General features: G+C 42.6%; 1 protein-coding gene across 1 annotated transcript; it reads left to right on the top strand.

Moving 5' to 3' along the window:
* Nucleotides 1-205: 205 nt before the first annotated feature.
* LOC147630063 (uncharacterized) lies at nucleotides 206-19,476 on the top strand. The gene is made up of 10 exons (XM_086811682.1): nucleotides 206-288; nucleotides 376-427; nucleotides 8,728-8,807; nucleotides 9,095-9,173; nucleotides 11,348-11,431; nucleotides 11,798-11,955; nucleotides 12,159-12,302; nucleotides 18,503-18,718; nucleotides 18,897-18,962; nucleotides 19,057-19,476. Exons 1-10 carry the CDS (start codon nucleotides 236-238, stop codon nucleotides 19,172-19,174), a joined length of 1,050 nt encoding a protein of 349 aa, XP_086667808.1. The 5' UTR covers nucleotides 206-235; the 3' UTR covers nucleotides 19,175-19,476.
* Nucleotides 19,477-20,252: the final 776 nt, after the last annotated feature.

Raw genomic sequence — 20,252 nt, 5'->3', positions numbered from 1 at the left:
GGTGGAGCGCAAGCGTGAAGTTCACGCTTGCACAACGGACACACTTCTTTATTTCGAAAACAAACCACCTCCGAATTTCGTGGAGAGGACCTAGATTCAGCGCAAAGGACGCATATGGTGTCACGTACGTATTTGTATATATATATATATATAATCGTAAGATTTAGACATTTAAACATTTGAATAACTAGTTTTAGCATTTCCAGAACGCGAAACTACCTACAACATCGTTTTGATGGATTACAAGAAAGATATCAAAAGCATGCTGGATCAAACTCTGAGGCAATTGTGAGCGTCCTGCTTAAAATAATCATGATCCTTTTATTTTTGGAATTTGCCAATTAATTCTATTTTCTTTCATGTACACATCTGCAGGAAAAGAGGAGTGAATAAAACGGTCCTAAAAATTCCCGAAATCGAGCAGAAGGTTTGTTATTTTTATGTTAAAAACGTTTTTTTGTTTTTGCTTTCGGTTTTTTTTCTTTTCTTTTCGAAATTTTTTTGTCTGATAGTGTCAAATTCTAGTGAATCTGCTGGTCCTTTACAGTAAGTTTTTTAAAGATCCTTCCTGTAATTTCATCAATTATTTTTGGTTGCGGATTTTTTTTAAAAAATCTGTATAAAAATAAAAAAAATCGTCTTTTATGGTACCTTTCAATAACTCGTATGTGAGTTTTTGTTTTTTGAAGAATAATAAAAATAAGCCTCCCAATTAAATAAGCAAACAGAGATTTTAAAAATTTAAGTTCATAAATTGTTCTGCTCATACATCAAATACATTGGTGTCATAAACCTGAATACCCTCGAAGGCCTCTCAGCATCTGGTCTTCTAGATATGCCACGCCGTGATACTAACAATAATCTCTCAGGTGGTGTCAATACTCTGCGAAGGTAGTGTGTATCGTAACTCGGGGATATCCTAAGCAAATATCTATGAGCTATGCCCCTATGGACAAGCATAACAAGATCTCCTCCCCTGCCCCCAAAACTAGCTTTTGGCCAGACTGAGTCAATCATGCAATAGCACCCCAAGTAATATAGATAGGATTACTCCTCAATCTGCCCAAGAGCTGGGCTATAGATACTCAGATCCTCTGTGCTCCTCTGCACTCCCATAAGCAATGATGCAGTCTCATATGGAGTTGGGCATCTAGGACAAAAGGGGTCCAGGCCAAGGATCTCCATTGGTTGGTGGGCAACCTATTGTGTAGAAATAACCAGAAGAAGTAGGATACCTGGCTCCTCTTGTACAAGTGCCACCGTGTAGAAATAGCCATTGTCCATTCCCACTCACCATGGTCCCAATGTAGAGATCCGGGCATCCAACATATAGCCATAGGCACCAAGAAGCATGAGTAATCATCACTAGGGAAGGGTCTATATACGACGGCTTCCTAGAGCAACCTACTACTCACTGGTCGGATCACAGAGCTAGGTGTGATCACCTGTACATCACATCTCTCCATAGACTGAATGGAATAGAGGGCAACAACCTCTTCCTCCTCTGGTTTCGGGAATCTCATCACCTGAAGGGGCATGCTTGTCCTAGAAAAAATCCCCCTCCCGCAAGTGGTGATACTCATCTAAGAATGTACTAGTGATCCAGTGGTTAGGTATAGCTGCATCAATTTGTGCAATCAGTCGGTGACTCCCTGTGAGAAACTTGGTAAATGCCTCTCTCTCATCATCTGGAAGACTTTTAAAGTTCTTCCAATCAAGTACTGCTGCCGTGCATCTCTCCCAGCTTAGCCATTGCATATATCCTGTTGCACCCAGGGGTCTGCCAGATCATCTCTGATGAGGTTGTTCAACATTGTTGAAAACAATACACCAAACTATCCATGTGACATTGGGGATAAGGGCTTATGGTCCAAAGGTCACCTTAACCTTAATAGACTATGGTTTAGAGTATCTAGTAGAATCTTATGAGCATATGCTAGGCGCCTAGAGCAAGTGGGAGGAGATCTCTCTTGCACACCAATCTAGGATTTTGGGTGCTCCCTTCAAGATATTATTAGGGTTTTGCTTAGGGGTTAATCACATCCTAATCCATTGTACTCAAGCCTATATGAGAGGCTCTCATCTAATGCAAGAGTACACAACCTCCATTATCCCATCCCTTGTGTCATTATGCTGCCCATTTAGTTAATGATGTGATTAGCATTAATCTTCATCTTATCTAGTTTGTCTTATGCAAATATCATGAGTATGATCATGGTGTCTCTCCATCCACCCTAATTCCAACATGGTATCAAGAGTTAGGTTATCATCCTAATCTTACGTTAGCTACTCCTAATCACCTTCTTCCAAAGTTGGATTAGTCATCTCTAATTTAGCCATGGAAACGTTGTTGTGGAAATCACCTCCACAGCCACTTGCTAGTGGAGGGTAGAATCCACTCCACACACTCAATCAAAGCCCACATTGCCTCTTCTGGCTTCTTCCCAACTCAGAGGCGAAGAGGCGGATGTCTTCAATGTTTGCAATGGAGCTCGGGACCGCTGGCAAACTGCAATGAAACTGGCGCCAAAACTTTGAGGGAAAGGAGAAATTCGACGTTCTCAGGCCGGCATTGCGTAAATCCTTTCACACACGGGGGTTTTCGACCGCTGCGAAGTGGGTGGTGGTCTCATAATTTCAAAAGAAAAAGTGTAGAAGGCGGCCCGAATCTGTGCACCTTCCAAAAGCTTCTTCACTTAAGCAGAGATTAATCTCTATTTATCATGGCTAATCCAGAGATTTTATGGCTAAAACTCTTCTTAATGGATTGCTAATGTATGTGGTTTAACCCCTTGGCCTCATGGTTTGTGGAAACACATCAATTTTATCCACCAATATTCTGCATATTGGCTGTCCCAAAACAGTGAGCTTTTTCACTAAACCACTATCATTGAAGGATTATTCTTTGATTAACTTTGTTAATCATGCCCTCATCATATGAATCCTCCAATGTAAAACATTTGAAGCCAAAGAAGAAAGGGAAGAAGTCAAAAACAACAAACCCCACAGATAAAAAGCCATGGTACTATCATCTTGCAAAAAGTATGGGTTTTTTAGAGTTTTTGTCTTCTAACATGTATCTCTATGGTGATGGGGGTATTTAGTTTCTAGCTTTGCATCTCAAATCAGTGTAAGGGTTTAGACACTGCTCGTTGGCTTCCAGTGCCAAGATGTAAGACCTACCCAACATAATGGCTAGTACAACTAAAGAAGAGAAGTTTTAAGGGTACAACTTTCATACATGGCAGACGAAGATTAAGTTCACTCTCATGAAAAAAGGGCTATGGGGTGTAGCAAATGGGAAGGAAAAAATGCTAAACACACCAAGGACGAGAAAACTTTATGGATTGGCAAGGATGAGAAGGCTTTGGCCATCATAGCCTTGGGACTAAGTGATACTTATATCCATCACATAGATGGAAAGGACTCATCCAATGAGGCTTGGAACACCTTAGACACTCTTTCTGGAGCTCAATCAAAGAACTCTAAAATCAGCCTCCTAATTAAATTCTTTGAGCTAAAATTGAATTTAGGAGACTCACTCACGACTCATTTAAACTATCACACAGCTGGCTGGGATCAAGAAGATTATCGAAGAAGATGTAATCATAGCCGTCCTCTTAAAAAGTTTACCTCAAGAGGAGTATGGTAATATAGTTACCACTCTCACTAACCTGCCATCACCAAAGCTTATGGATGTGGAAGCATCCCTCTTAGAAGAAGTAAAAGTTAAGCAGAGGCAAGGTATTACAGATGGTGCCTTTTTCAACAAAGGCAGCTATAAGAAGTCCAACAAAGAGTTCTCCAAAGGATCAAATCCAAAGAAAGACTTCCCCAAGAAGTCATGTAATTTTTGTGGAAAGCCAGGGCATGAGAAAAAAGATTATTTCTTTAGAAACAAGGCTCAGAAAGCTCTACTTGTTGCATGAACAGTTGACAGCTCAAGTGAAGACGAAAAGGACAACAATGAAGGAGTCTCAGTAGAGGCTAACTACATCGAAGATGTTTGGGCCTTTTAGACCATCTAGGGCCTGCCTACCTGTAGTCACCTCTCTATCCTAAGCCAAATGTAAACATAACTAGAATCCTAGCATCTGTCATCAACTTCTGGCATTGTAAACTACCATGAGTAAGACCTACGGACACTTGGATGGTCATTATAACTAGAGTTGTAAACAGTAACCAGAGCTAGCATTGTCATCTTAGTAGCCATGGATATTTTGTTGAGGAAGGGTGTTGAAACTATCCACCAAACTATCCATGTGACATTGGGGATAAGGTCATCTTAACCTTGGTAGACCATGGTTTAGAGTATGTGGCAGAATCTTATGAGCATATGTGAGGCGTGGGAGGAGATCTCTCTTGCACACCAATCTAGGATTTTGAGTCCTCCCTTCAAGATATTATTCGGGTTTTGCATAGGGGTTAATCACACCCTAATCCATTGTACTCTAGCCTATATAAGAGGCTCTCATCTAATCCAAGGGTACACAACCTCCATTATCCCATCTCTTGTGTCATTATGTTGTCCATTTAGTTAATGATGTGATTAGCATTAATCTTCATCTTATGTAGTTTGTCTTATGCAATTATCATGAGTATGATCATGGTGTCTCTCCATCCACCCTAATTCCAACAAACATAATGTAAGCTTGGGTGCCTATGACGTAAAAATATTGGATACTACTACAAGCCCGGATGATGGAAGAAACGAGTAGGGAGGATGAGGGCCGGTAATCTGCCTCATAGAAAAAATGGGTGATGTTCTTCCAGTCACCACCACTCTCAGGGACACATCTAGGAATATGGTACATGTAGAAATCCTTCTAGGGCTCCGTACCAGGAAGAATGCTCTAACCCCCACCAGAGCTTGCAAAGTAGAGCTTTGCACTGGATCTCTAGATCATTGATGTTTAATCCCCCTTCGTGCTTGGGAAGGATAATAGTTTTCCAAGCAACTTTGCCCTGGTATGTGATGTGCCATCAAGTCCTGACCATAAGAAGTTGCGGATTACCCTTCGTAAGTGTCTAATGCATTCATGGTCATAGCACCAACAAGTAGTGAACATACCAAGCTGTGGCATGCAACACCTAATTTGCCACCAAGGCTGTAGATGCCAGATCAATTGAGCTGCTCCGATGAAGGAGATTTTTCTTTATGCCCATGAGCATAGGGGCAAACTACTTGACAGGTGTAATGTCTATCTCGACCTGGCATCCAAGATATTTGGTAGTGTGTCCACTCTCAATCCATGTGAAGCCAACATCTATGCCCCAATCAACCCTCTAGACAAAACTCTTCCAATGCAGTGCAAAATGAGCAAAGACATTAGTAGGATGCCTCAAGAAACATCGTTGTATTGTCAGAGCCAACTCAGAGTCTAGAAGCTCCTCTTCCTGTGTGTGCAATAGTAATCTCAATCCTATACTCCGGCATTGGAGCTAAAGGAATTTCTCAAAGTTTTTGCATAACAATGAGATACATCATGGGAGTTAAGGGGCAGCCTTGTCGTAAAGAGCGAGAAATTTGGAAGCGCTCACTGTCATGACCCTGTGAATTTGTGCAGCATAAGTGTGAGCATGGTGGTCGGTGAGCAAGATATATGTTTAAGTTTTATACTTGAGGCAAATGTCTTATTTAAATAACCCCATGTGTGGAGGGGACAAGCTATTTAAATAGCCCCATGTGTGGAGGGGACAAAAGGGAACAAAGGTTTATAACCTTTATAATAAATAAAAAAGAACATTCCTTTTCTTTGGAGCATCGTGGCCCCTAGGCTATTTTGGGGGCCTACGCTTCTTTTGGAGAGAGAGAGCGTTGCTTTTGGAAGGAGGTTGGCTGTCGGGCTGCACTGCAGTACATACAGGCGCACAGGCGCACTCTTTTTGTGCAACCAGTAGGCAAGGAGTGCAGGGCTGGACGACAGGTTCACCCACGCGTTTCTCTCTCCCTCTCACGTGGAAACAGGTGCTGGACTGCAAGACAGGAGGGCAGGATAGAACAGAGTTTTTCTCATGCCTGCGCTCTCTTGTGAAAAGCGACACAAGGACTGTAAGTTTCTCTCCCTCTTTGTGAGCTGGTGGGACTGCAGGAAGTGTCAAACTGAGTGTCTCTTTTCACTGGCTCGTAACTGTTTCGGAGTTGTTTCTTTGGCCCTTTGTGAGAGGAAGGGTTTGGCAGTTTGGAGGGTGGAAATAGGGCAAGTTTTTGGACTGATTTGGAAGAGTTTGTGGACTGTTTCATGGCTGAGTTTGTGGCTATGTGCATGGGCCAGTTAGATGCATATTCAAGGCCTCATGGATTCACTGTCTTGGCAGATTAGAGGAGATAATAGTGTGGTGTTTTTGGGACACAAAGCTGTGTGTAACCTCTATGCTAAGAGGTCCAGAGGATTGGCAGATTGGACATGCAAACATACAAGCCATGAATGGCCATGATATACTCATTTAAAATTTTCCATTGAATTTGAATAAAGAAATACCAAAAGGGACGCCAAGCTTTGGGGCCAACAAGTGTCGTTCTTCTTTTCGTGTTGGAGCACTCTAGCTCCCATACATTTGTTTTATTTGCTCGATTACAACTGGTTTGGGTGACTGCTAGTCTACCGCACTTTGGTTTCTACCAGCGGCCGGTTTCAAGGTTTCGTTGCTGGGACCATCACTAACTTTCTTAAGGGGGTGAGCTCGTGGTTGTCTCGAGGAACGTTGCTGCTGAAAATTTCAGCAAGATGTCAGACTATGAGGATGACTATGACTATGATGATAAGGAAGAGCAGGAGACCACTCCTAAGAGGACTGAATTTGAGGATGTACTTACAGGAGAACAGGCTGCAGAAGATGCACGTTATGAGGATGTAACGCAGCCAGAAGATATGCCAAGTAAAGAGGAAGATGATGCCCAGTTCAAAGCCCATTTGGCAGGGGCAGTGGATGTGCTTTTGCAGCTCACGCAAAGTGAGAAGTTTGCTGAATTTATGAGGGCCCCTTTTGAGCCTAAGAAGAAGAAGAAGAAGGTGCGTTCTAGGAATCCACCTCAGGGCAATAGTGGTGCCTTCCCACAGGATCCTGCTTTTGGATAGTTTTCTAACATGCAGAACACTTATGGTGCAAACCCACAGAGTTCCTTTTTCGGACAGCCACCTATTCCGCAACAATCTATGCATCCAGGCTATTTTGGCGGTGGTTTCGTGTTCCAATCTATGACTGGGGGTTACACTCTTGGAGGTATGGGAATGCAAGGGAATTTGGAGCTAATTTTCAGCCTGGTATGCATGGATGGTGGTATGCAGCTCGGTATGCATAGTGGTATGTTTGGAAACATGGGAGGATCAGCAAGATTGCATAGTATGCAAGGTGTGGGAACTGGCAATGTTGACCCTACCAAGGGCATGAATGCAGGGGGTAGCAATCTTGTGAGGCCACTTTCTTACGATAATCTAACACTTGTGGGTAAACCGAAGGATTATAAGGAAGGGGGAGTTGCACTGAAATTTGACACATTCAGTGGAGCCAAAGACAAGCTCAAGGCTATTACCTTTTTACAGCAGTTTGATGCTGCCTTTTCTGGTGGAAATTACACGGAATCCTCGAAAGTGAGAAAAGCTACGACTTTTCTCAAGGGCAATGCATTGCAGTGGTGGTCCACTCTTCTTTTGCAGGGCATAGCACCATCTACTTGGGTACAATTTAAACAGGTGTTCTCTTCCATGTGGCTCACATCTACATTTGAGGTGGATGTAATGACAGCATGGCATAAGTTGGGTGCATCGAAATGTGAGAATCATGAGGATTACAACAAGAAGTTTTGGGAAGCTTTACTCCCAGTTACTTCTTATCGTGCAGTGCCACTATCAGAGCAGGTTAAGAAGTATTGTTGTGGGTTGCCCAAGGAAGTGCGTGACTATTGCATTAAGACTCAAGTAACAAATATGTCGCAGATGATAGAGAATGCCATGACGGCAAATGCGTTACTCACTGGGGCTTCAACTGGATATAAGGGCAGCAAAAGCGCTGGCAAGAAAACTGAGAAGTCAGGGCATGCATCGCGCGATGCAACAGTGCCTGTAGAGAACCGTAAGATGTTACCAATGCCCAAGAGAAGTCCTGATGAGAGACAAGCTTTGTTGGATGCCAAGAAATGCTTTTTCTGTACCGAAGAGCGACATATGTCTTTTAATTGTCCCAAGCGTAAGTCCAACAAGGACTTTGACACTGAAGGGGAGCCCAAGTCTAAGAAAGCAAAGCCTTCTGCATACCACATGGTAATGCCGCCTTTTTTCAACAAACTTTATTTGTATTAGAAAGAACTTTTGAATTCATTATTGAAAGAACCTTGCCTCTTGAGCGTGGAATCACAAACCCAAGGCTTTCTCATTGTATTTCCCTTCTCACGGAGTTCAAACGTCAACCAGTAATCAGAGCAACGGAGACAAGGCCTCCCGTGCAAGGCAATCAATATTTGAGAATGCCAGAAATTAAGATCAATCAGTTTTCTCTTCTCCTAGGTGAACGGTGAAGCTCTAGAAGGAGCACCTGCTAGTTTTAGTTATGGCACATCATAGGTAGACTTCGACAGAATCTATAGCATGATAGATAATGAACAATATATGTGCCAATTGCTTTTGGTTTTTACATGAGGGTTGTGCAAATTGTTCTGGTTTGTGTGAAATTTCATGAATGAAATCCTGACGATTGATAAATTTTGTGGCTCATTTTTTTATATCGAAGGTTCTTGATGCAACCTGCAATGAGCCATGGGGACCACATGGAGCCACCATGGCCGAGATCGCCAGAGCTTCCTGGAATCAGTAAGCTTATTTGTTTTGAATTTTGTGTTTTTTTTTTTGGTTGAAAGGCCAGTTCCAGCTGTTGGGGGACTGCACAGGTATTGTTGAAGACTGTAGAGGCTTAAACTGAATTCCCAATCAGTAAGGCTTTTATCTGACACTATATAGATATATAAAATATGTGCATGCACATGTGTGTACTTAACTTTTTTCCTCTCTTAGGGAAAATTTAAGGAAATTTTGGAGGGTGCCTGCTTCCAATAACTTCTTATTTAGGATTGTTCCTAACATGTATGCTTCTATTCTAGTGATGACTATGAGATAATCATGGCGTGCCTGTGGAAGCGGCTTGGGAGCAAGGGGAAAAATTGGCGCCATGTGTACAAGGTTAGCATTGGGCCTCAACATAAGACAAGAGGTCATAAGCATACATAGTCATGAAATTTGTATGGGATTGTAACACTTAAATCACATCCATTTGAACAAGCACACACCAACATTGAGGGTTTCCCACATACAATGCAGCTATTTTATTTTTTGTACCCCTCATCTTCATGATGTATACAGAGCATAGTGCATCTTTTCATTATGTAACAATCTTCCACTGCACAATATTTTTTATCTTCCTCACTGAGGACGGTGAGCACTCTAAATTGTCCTCCTACTCGACCATAGGGGAAAGCCATTCTGAGTGCTCCACTGGAGAGATGATGTGGGCTTCCTCCATTTTCTCCAACTCCACTTTGACTGCCTCTGCATACTTTGGATTGAGCTTGTGAGCCCGCCCACGAACTGGTCAGGTTCCTTCTTGGAGAGGTATGGTGTGAACGCCTATGTTAGCTGGAACACCATCCAGATCTTTGTATGTTGAGGCGAACACATCCTTGTAAGATTGGAAGAAAGTAGCAGCTTGAGCAAGCAAGGCTGGGTGGTCCCATAACTAGGATGCTAACAAGATGGGCCGGAATCCTTTGGGGTGTTGAGGTTGAATTCCTCTACTGGGTCTCAGCATCTGTCTACACCTAGTTATGCACTAAACTAGCCCTTGTGGATATTGGACAAGTTTCATCCTTTGAGAGCTTCACCTCTTCCTTTGGAAGAGGCTTCATCTCCTCTTTGAGGAGTCTTCTAGAGGAGTAAATCATCTCTTTCATCAACAAATGCAAATTTGATGATCTCTTTCTTTTTACCTTTGCCTTTGCATTCAATTTCAGCTGCCTGGTTATCCTTGGTCTTTGCTTTGACTTTATCGAAGTGAAAATTAACACACTTAACCCTTCATTTGGGTTTGCAACATTGTCCCTTGCCTTCATGAATGATGAAGATGCATTTATGAACCTCTTCGAGATTCATCTTTATCTTTTGTTGATCTTTGTTTAAGATTAATGCCATCATTATGCTGATTTGGAGCAGCTGTGCTTGATGCAAGGAAAGCAAAAAATTGTGCTTGCCGAAGTCAAAACTCACTGGGATTGTTGTTCTCCACCAATCTCTGGATTTGTCTTGCTAGTTAGGGCCTCTGATTGTTGCTCTTGGACACTACTTGCTATCATTTTTCTTCAAGCATCTAACACTGCTTTGCTTACTGATCTTGCAGAGCTGAGCACCTTCTTTCTCAATGCTTGTTTGGCTTAGTATGTAGGAGAAGCTTGTTGCAGTTTTGGAGCTCTCTCTTTCTCTTTCTATCACACACAATCTCTTTGCTGACACAGAATGTTCTCTTTCTCAAATCTCTCTCTGATGACCTCTTGCAAACAAATAGAGAGCAAAAATTCTAATTACACGACTCAACTCCTCATGAACTCTATTTATTCCAAGATAGAACAAACCTAATCTTAGCCTATCAACCAACCAAAATCCTATGCACACTGATAACATGTAAAATTTCATGGATCTAGGTCAAAACACTCTTAGAAAATCCATACAGAAGAGACTAGCAAAAGATTATACACATTTCATTGTAGATCAACTCGTACAAATCAACTTCAATCACACCATAATATAGCTCAAGTAAGCTTACAACAATGCTGCCACCTCACATGCCAACTATGTGGCCCCAAAAGTGTCCACATCTAGACAAACTCCATCCACAACTTTTAAATCTTCTACGCTCGTCTTTTACCTGTTTCCATTTCACAATCCCCCATTTACAAACAACTTTTGAACTCATGAACCATACATCAAATTGCATCAAACAAATGTAGGTACCCCCCCCTCAATCACAAACTATCCACCGTCACCATATTTTCCAACAGGGGGGTCAGGCAAGAACATGGGCAGGGGTAAGTCAAAAAACGGGGGGATGGAGGGAACAACATGGATGGAGCAGGGAGGAGGAGCGTTGGGGGAGGGGGTGGGGGGGATATAGGGACAAAGGTGGGGGTGTGCATGCGGAGGCCATGGGGATGGGGGAGAGGGTGCACACATGTCAGTGGGAGGGGGCTGCTTGCAGGATTAGTGGGGAGCTCTCAGATCCTGAGCTCTTTCCCTTTCAGATTTTCAGGTTAAAAAGTGCTGTGTCCAGACTCCATATCAAACATATTGCTTCTGGTTCTATGCAGGCATTAACTGTCTTGGAATATCTTGTTGCCAATGGATCGGAATGCATTTTGGTTGATGTCCGGGAGCACATGGATGAGCTTCAGGTATAACACCCCTCTCAGCTGTACTTTCACGAACCAAACAATTGAGGTATCATTTTTGAGTGCGAAACCAATTATAGAAGATCCTCCCACATGGATAACCAGTCAAATATCCCTGCACGTGGATGAACTTCAACTACTAGTATATACACATGTATGTATGTATACATGCATGGATACATACATACATAGATGTATGTATGAATGTGTGTAGATATTTATACATACATGTATGTATGTATATATCTAGCCTTTAGAATCAAAACAGACTGTGTTCATGCACTAATCACATACTTTGCAATATCTACCTTAAGAATTTTAGAAATTGGAACAAATTGTGGAAGTATTCTGGCCTGACTGTGGCCACAGGCCCTGAGCACAGATTTTGAGTACATTGAGGCCCCACCACCTTGTGAGAAAGATCAAGGGGTAAATGTACGGAAAAAAGCTGAAATGTTGCTGGCACTTCTCAATGATAAGAACAAGGTTGCAGAGATTAGGCTTAAGGCAGCTGCTAACCGACACAAGTAAAATTTTTTTTTTCCGGCATTAATTATCTAACTCTAGTTGCATGAAAATGCTGCTCCTTAGTGTTTTTTAAACAAGTTTTCCGGATCATCCTGACCTGGGGCTGGTTGCCTACTCACACATTATAAAGCTTTTACTCCTCTTCCTTTTTTTGTTTGAGAGAAGCTCTTCTTTTTCTTAAGCTTGGTGGCTGCTTTTGCAGATACTATGGAATTGCTTCAGCTAGTTTTTTGTCATGTTCTAGTCAAGAAGCCGATGGATCTACCAAATATGCAAGTGAGGGTACCGCAGCTGCAGACACCAGCTATTCAAGCCACCAGAAAAAAAGTTTCTTGGGAGAAACTAGGTATGCAACTTCAAATCTGACTAGTGAAACCTCCTGTGCATCTGCACGAGAAACTTGCTTTAAATTTTTACTAATTATGATTTTATAATCATTAGTAAGTATACTTCTTTCACCTACCATCGGTTGATCAGGATTAGGTCTTGTTTGTCAAACAATACAGATAAATTTTATATTCTCAATGTGCATCTTTTCTCTCTCTTCTACAAGTATGAGAACCATGTCTTGGTAACTAATGACTGAGGTGGATCCGAATCGTTTACAAGTCGTGACGAGCATCATGAGCAGTGTGACAAAGTGGGCACGTGTTGCATTAGGAAAAAGCCACTCATACCCTGTGGGGGGAACCATGTGAACTGTAAGCATACCGACACTAATCAGATCCTATGGTGTGAGCCATCTGGGGGGATGCCAACACATGCAATCATTTCTGGCTAAAGTTTTTTTTCCCCATAAGACATGACAACAGCATAAACCTTCAGCACTTGGTCCTGTGTGACACAACCTAAAGATTGGGACCAACCATGGACCCCATGTGCGAATTGGCATACAATGTCATGTATCATGTATGGTAGCCACAGCAGCACCAGCTTATCAGTAGGGGCTTATCTTTCTTTGTATGAAGGTTGTTAATTCATTTCATCTCCAGTATTTGGCTTTCCCCCTCATTGTTAGTCTTCAGCCTCCACGTTGTGAGGAGAATCCGGAGCCTGTTCCCAACATGATGTATAGATAGAGGAAATGTACACAAGATGGTGTACAGTGGATCCTTGATGATAAAAGTGACGCCAAACGATCGTGAAACAAAAGAAGAAAGTGCATGGGCGATCGAGTAAGCCGGGCGGCGCAATATTCTGGAAGAAAGCAAGGCGGCAATGGGTTGAAGAGGGAGAATTGGATAGTTTTCATGGACTCTCCAAGAGGGGTGGCTAGAGAGACCACCAGAGAGGGAGAGAGCGATTGCAGTGGAGAAGTCTTGCAAGTCGGTTTGATTTGTAGAAGATTGCAGGTTGGAGTTCTTGTAGATTTTCAAAATTGCAGAGAAAAGGACAGTGCAACGTGAGAAGGTTTGTTTGGGTTAGAGCAGAGGGTGTGCTGAAGACCAGAGAGTCGGGAGTTCTTGTAGATTTTCAAAATTGCAGAGAAAAGGACAGTGCAACGTGAGAAGGTTTGTTTGGGTTAGAGCAGAGGGTGTGCTGAAGACCAGAGAGTCGGCTAGGATGTGTGCCCTAGGTTCTCTGTGCAGCATCTCTGTTAGAGACTTGGTCTAGACCAGTTCTTCCTCAACTGTAGCTGCTGAGTGTCAGCTGAATGCTGATTTCTGTGAAGTTTGAAGTCTTGGGTGAAATAATGCTATGAAGTGTTCGCCGAGGTCTACCTATTGGGGATCCTTGAGTTTTTTGGTGTTTTCTTCTTATGTTTGTGCCCATGGCTCAGGGCTGTTGAGACGCTGATATGATTTTATCTAGTTGATGAAGTCTGAGAGTTTGGGTTGCATCAGCTGTGAGTAAATGCAAAGTATTTTGTTTTGATGTTTTACTTGCGGTGAATGAATTGATTTGATAGAGTTCTTGAAGATTGAACCCTTGTGTGTGTCAGTCGAATTTCCGGTGAGCTGAGTCAGCATCAAATGAGAAGGTACAGAGTCGGACAAGGTCAGCAGAGTCGGACAAGGTCAGCTGAGTATCATATGAAATCAGTTGAAGGTGTAGAAGGCTTGGTTTGGCTTGTCTGGGTTTGAGGGAAGTGTTTGTGAGTTTGATCTGACAATCAGAGGATAGTCAGTTGTCGGCAATCAGTAGTCAACAATCGAACAAACTGAATAGTGGGCTGAATAGTGATTCAGAGTCAGCTGTGTGTCAGCTCGGGGGGATTCTGGTCAGCTGGATGTCAGAGGAGGTTAGCTGGGCTATATAGGTGGAAGATTAAAGGTGTTGGAGGTCAGGTTTGACTTGGGAGGATAACTGGAGGAGTCAGCTGGGTCGGATTGGAGTGTTGAGGTGTCTGATTGTGTCAGCTAGAGTGTCAGATTTTGTGGATAGGCTTGAAGCTGCATGAAGGAAGATACTCAAGACTTTGGAAAAGAACCAGATTCCTCCTGAATTTCTGAAGAGGGACAAGTTTATTGAAGCTCTACATGGGAGGATCAAGGAGAAGGTAGAGGTGAAAGACCCTCAAACTTTTGCAGAAGCTGTGAAGATTGCCATGTACCAAGAAAGGAAGGCGAGATGGAAAGCCGGTTTGTGTATGCCATTCACTAGACCTGGTAAAATTGCTACGTTTGATTTGCTTGATGTGTGTCATGCTAGTAACAGTGCACATGATATGGATCACTGTGTGAGTGATATGTCAGAGGATGCAAAGGTAATGAATCAGTGTATTTGTGAAGTTATAGAGAGCGCAGGTTGTATAGCTGTGGACCCAGAATTGGAGGTAGCAAATGCCAGCGATGGGATGAAGGTTTTCTCAGAGGTTGGTGAGTCTACTATGGAGGGGTAGGTGATTCCTAGTATGCTGGAGGTGTCACGGGAACTTGAGTTGAGGATTACTTCATCAAAGGATGCTAGTGTGGAGTCTATAGGTTTGTTTGATGATGTGGTAGAGTGTGAGGTGGAGAGTTTGTCAGAATTGCCTTTCTCTGTGATGATTATGCTAGCATGAATTAGCAATTAGGTGCGCATGAAAATATGGATAGTGGTGTCGATAACAATGTAGACGCCTTGGAGGGTGTCTTTACTTTGTTTGAAGGATCTATGAATCTAGGTGAGCAGGTTGATGCCTATGTGGGTATTGGAGTGTGTGTCGGTAATGATGAGGTTTTGAATGTTGTGAGCAGATTGTGGGACGAGGAAGTTGTGGATGCTGACTAAGAGATGCAACAGGTCTCTTATTTGGGCTCTTTGCTTAATAGTGTTCAGGATGCTGCTGGAGTTTGGGTTGATGATGTGGAGGATAGAAATGTGTGTGAAGGTTTGATGGAGGAACAGAGAGTTGCAAAATGTTTTGAGTTATGTGAAGATCTCAAAGCTGACAAGAGTGAAGGGATTGGAAAGAGGCTGGACAGTAAGTATACATGGGTGATGCAGCCATTTGATAGGGGCAGGACTTTGATGCAGTTTGAGGACGGTTTGCAGTTATTTGACCAGGTGGGTGGATCAATTCAGTTGGATGGCTTTGGAGGATGGAGATATACCTATTTGATCCAGGTGGGAGGGTTAGCTGTTTGGACTACAAAAGAGATAGTGAAACACTTTCACCCCGGGGGGTGGGCAATATGTGAGGAGAATCTGGAGTCCAATCCCAACATGATGTATAGATAGAGGAAATGTGGTGTATAGTGGATCCTTGATGATAAAAGTGACGCGTGGCAGCCAAGTGGAGACGCGCGATCGTGAAACAAAAGAAAGTCCATGGGCGATCGAGTAAGCTGGGCGGCGCAACATTCTGGAAGAAAGCAAGGCGGCGATGGGTTGAAGAGGGAGAATTGGATAGTTTTCGTGGACTCTCCAAGAGATGTGGCTAGAGAGACCACCAGAGAGGGAGAGAGAGGGAAAGAGCGGCTGCAGTGGAGAAGTCCTGCAGGTCGGTTTGATTTGTAGAAGATTGCAGGCTAGAGTTCTTGCAGATTTTCAAAATTGTAGAGAAAAGGACAGTGCAGTGTGAGAAGGTTTGTTTGGGTCAGAGCAGAGGGTGTGCTGAAGACCAGAGAGTCGGATAGGATGTTCTCTATGCAGCATCTCTGTTAGAGACTTGGTCCAGACCAGTTTTTCCTTAACTGTAGCTGCTGAGTGTCAGCTGAATGCTGATTTCTGTGAAGTTTGAAGTCTTGGGTGAGATAATGTTGTGAAGTGTTGTCGCCGAGGTCTACCTATGGGGGATCCTTGAGTTTTTTGGTGTTTTCTTCTTATGTTTGTGCCCACGTCTCAGGGCTGTTGAGACGTTGATATGATTTTATCTAGTTGATGCAAAGTCCTTGGGTTGTATCAGCTGCTGTGAATAGATGCAAAGTCCTTTGTTTTGATGTTTTACTTATGGTGAATGAGTTGATTTGATAGAGTTCTTGAAGATTGAACCCCCGTGTCCGTCAGTCGGATTTTCGGTGAGCTGATGTTGAGTCAGTGCTGACTCAGTTAGTGTCAGATGAGAAGGTACAAAGTTGGACAAGGTCAGCTGAGTATCAAATGAAGTCAGTTGAAGGTGTAGAAGGCTTGGTTTGGCTTGTCTGGGTTTGAGGGAAGCATTTGTGAGTCTGATTAGACAGTCAGAGGGTAGTCAGCAGTGAGCTATCAGGCAGTCAGCAGTCAGTAGTCGGGAAGATTGAATAGTGGGCTAAATAGTGATTCAGAGTTAGCTGTGTGTCAACTGGGGAGGATTTTGGTCAGCTGGATGTCAGAGGAGGTCAGCTAGGCTATATAGGTGGAAGATCAGAGGTGTTGGGGGTCAGGTCTAACTTGGGAGGACAACTGGAGGAGTCAGTTGGGTAAGACCGGAGTGTTGAGGTGCTTGATTGTGTTAGCTGGAGGGATGAGGACAGGAGCAAGGTTGATTGGTGCCCTTGGAGCTGGGATCTTAGTGTCCCCTAGTTCTGATCCCTTTACGTTTTCTTCTTGTTTGTCTATTGGTTGTGTTATAGAGGCCATCACCCAGCAACCTTACGTCTTTTGAAGCTTGCGAGTTGCACTGTTGATAGGGTCATTGTAATGTGAATGGCCTTCCTTTTTAGTCTTCCTCTGGCTATTGAGCCTTTCTAGTTATGTGTCGCAAATTTTTTATGGTGGACACTTCCTGCATAGGTTTGGGAAGGTTCCGGCCAGGGCAGATGGCTGTGGCCTCCCAAATGCTGGTCAGATGGCCCTTGGCCCAAGGATCAGCAGTATTGGGACCTATTCAAGGGGATCTCTACCTCCCTCGTTCTTCCTCTTTACTTTTTCTGACCACTGCTCAAGCCCCTCTCCAAAACTTCTGAGCGGCAAAACAGCACTAAAGCAGCCCCAAACTTCAGCAACAGCCAGCGTTCAGCAAAGGATAGAGGTTATGTGTGACTTGGGTTGTTCCCAGGGACTTCATAGTTTTTATTAGTTCTTTTAGTTTTCAGCCTTCATCCCCAAGTTGCAATAAAGCTTGTACAGTTGATAAGAGTCATTGTGATGTGAATGGCCTTCGTTTTTAGTCTTCCTCTGGCTATTGAGCCTCCCTTATGTGTCTCAAATTTTTTACAGTGGACGCTTCCTGCATAGGTCTGGGAAGGTTCGGGCCAGGGCAGACAGGTGCGGCTCCCAAATGCTGGTCAGATGGCCCTTGACCTGAGGATCAGCAGTATTGGGGCCTCTTTAAGGGGCTCTCCACCCCCCTTATTCTCACTCTTTACTTTTTCTGACCATCTGCACAAGCCCCTCTCCAAAACTTCTGAGCGCCCATCAGCTTGCTACAAAGAACACCCATTGGCTGCACAAAAATGCTGCTTAAGAAGGACATCACTGCTTCCCCCCACCCTCTCTCTCTCTCTCTTTCTCTCTCTCTCTCTGTGTGTGTGTGTGTGTGTGTGGCACTTCTTTAATCCAAAGGAGAGGATGCCACCCCCGTCGAGTGAACTGAGTTTTGCTTTAGCTTCAAAACAGTAGCTATTCTACTGGAACACAAGGGGGGTGTGAGGCCAAAGAGACCGAGACCTGGCGTTAAGAACTGACATTGGTTGCCATGGACGTCAAAGATCATGACTTACCTCCAACACAGTTCTCTGAACAATTGTGGAAGGTACACTTCAACCAGCTGAGCGGCTCACTTGCGGGGCTTGTCCTGTGGCTTGTCAAGGGAGATATCACCACTTGGGTGTGTGAGTGTGACTTTCCCTGGAAAAAATAAAAGTTTTTAGCCTTCAGTCACTTGGCAGGCTGGTGTGACATGAGAATGACTGAGCAATTTCATGACAACAAGATAAGTATCATATTGTTAAAATGCCCTTCTGTTGTAAAAACTGGTAGGATATAAGAAGCTTTGCAAGTGCAGACATCACGTCTCGAATATGGTTTAACAGGACAATGTCCATATGAGAGAGAGAGAGAGAGAAAGAAAGTTATATTAAGGTCTACGGAAGACCCCAAGGACCTATGAGACCAAAAGTAATACAATGGTACCATGGATATACTGAGTGAGAGAGAGAGAGAGAGAGAGAGAGAGAGAGAGAGACTTTTACTCTACTGCAGGGAATCAGCAAGTGTGCATACAAGGCAACAAAGTGCACCACCAAGTTACGAGGAAACACTGTACGCCAATGAAAGTAGGAACTTGCAATCAAGTAGTCATTTGAGAAGTAGAAGAGAGAGTGCTCCTCCAAATTACCAAGATGCAATCAAGCCCATCCCAAAGAAGGATTTGGAATCCAACAGTCAACCTTCTCCACAACAAATTTCTTTGCATAGGTTGAAGAGCATAGCCATGAAATTTGTTTCTACTCACAACTATTTTGCACTCAAAATTAAGAGAGATTGAATTCAAGTGTGAATAAATTCAAAGAAATGAGTAATATTTATGCCAAGAGAACTTGTAAAGTGCATATTTATGTCAATATGGTAAATATTTAATGCTCATGAAATATAGGGATCAATATGGTCGCTCAACGAGCTTACCTCCATATGCAATTACAAGGGGTGCTCCTTACCAGAGGTCAACTTTCACATTTTTTTAAAATTTCAATGATTTTTTGTTTACTTTTGAAGTTCATGATTTGATTTCTGATATTTAGTTGGCTTGTGAACAGGGATCAATGCGGGCGTTCTTCAAGCATGCCTGCTACTAACAAAAATGCATTGCCACAGTGTACGACATACTTTGATGATGATGATGATGAGGATGACGACTTTGATCCTCGTAGATAATGGTGTGAATAAATGCTTTCTCAATTTCTATCTTACCTATTTTTATGACACATTAATTTACACACCTAGCTTCATGCATCTTAGAAGCAAAGCTTTGCTTAAGTTAGAGAAGTAGATTTATTAAACTTGATGAACAAGTTTTTTTTCTTTCTTCATTCTCTAGTATGTTAGAATATTGGATATACAAAGGAAAATCAAGAGGGTGATAAACCAATTTGAAAAGTTTCTTTGTGCAAATTGACTTTCATGGCTTTGTCTATAAACATCATTGTATCATAGTTAGTGAAATCATATCATGCCAGTGTCCTTCATGCATCTTCTACAAAGTACCATTGTAAGGGTCTTTGCAAATAGTCATGAGGTCTAGTTCTTGATGAGTATCTTTGCAATATTACGTGCTTTCAATCATTTGTCAACATTTGAACTATATTCTAGTATTACATATCCTATATCAACATCTCTAACTTAAAGATTCGTAAGCTAGTAAAGTTGTGAATGGCCCTTTGTGATCTTTATATGACTACTTTGCTAGTATATTACATGAGAGCATTCACATTTAGGACAATCATATGCACATTTGTATCCTCGCGTGTACTGCCGTTTTAGAATCACACGAGCATTGAATGTCCTCGATTAAGGCAAAGGCTAAAGTTGTATTGTGCACTTGTGTGCAATGGAGTAACCGTGAAGGAATTGATTATCCTTGTGTTGCAAATGCCTTGTCATACCAACAAAGAGCACCACTTGCTTTACTCGTGCCTCCAACACCAACCACATCAAAGAGGAATGTATAAGCTACCAGAGATTCCTTTATCTCCACCTATTTTACCACCAAAACCTCCCGCAATGAGAATCACTTAAATCAATGAACTGTTGGTTGAGAAGATTACAAAAAATGGGGGGTATTGAACCAAATCCACCATAAGCAACAAATCCCTAGAATCTTTGCCAATTCATTATTCGGTTGATAGAGAAATTTTGATTCATGGTATTAAAAAAAAAAATTCTAGTGAATGTTAGTCCAAATCTCTTGGAATATGTTACTTTATTGGTATTTTACAAAGAAATTAATTTATTT

The sequence above is a fragment of the Cibotium barometz genome, chromosome 17 (assembly GCF_041138505.1).
Source record: "Cibotium barometz isolate CiBa-2024 chromosome 17, ASM4113850v1, whole genome shotgun sequence".
In the NCBI taxonomy this organism is placed as follows: Eukaryota; Viridiplantae; Streptophyta; class Polypodiopsida; order Cyatheales; family Cibotiaceae; genus Cibotium; species Cibotium barometz.
This window is presented reverse-complemented; position numbering and strand designations above follow the sequence as displayed.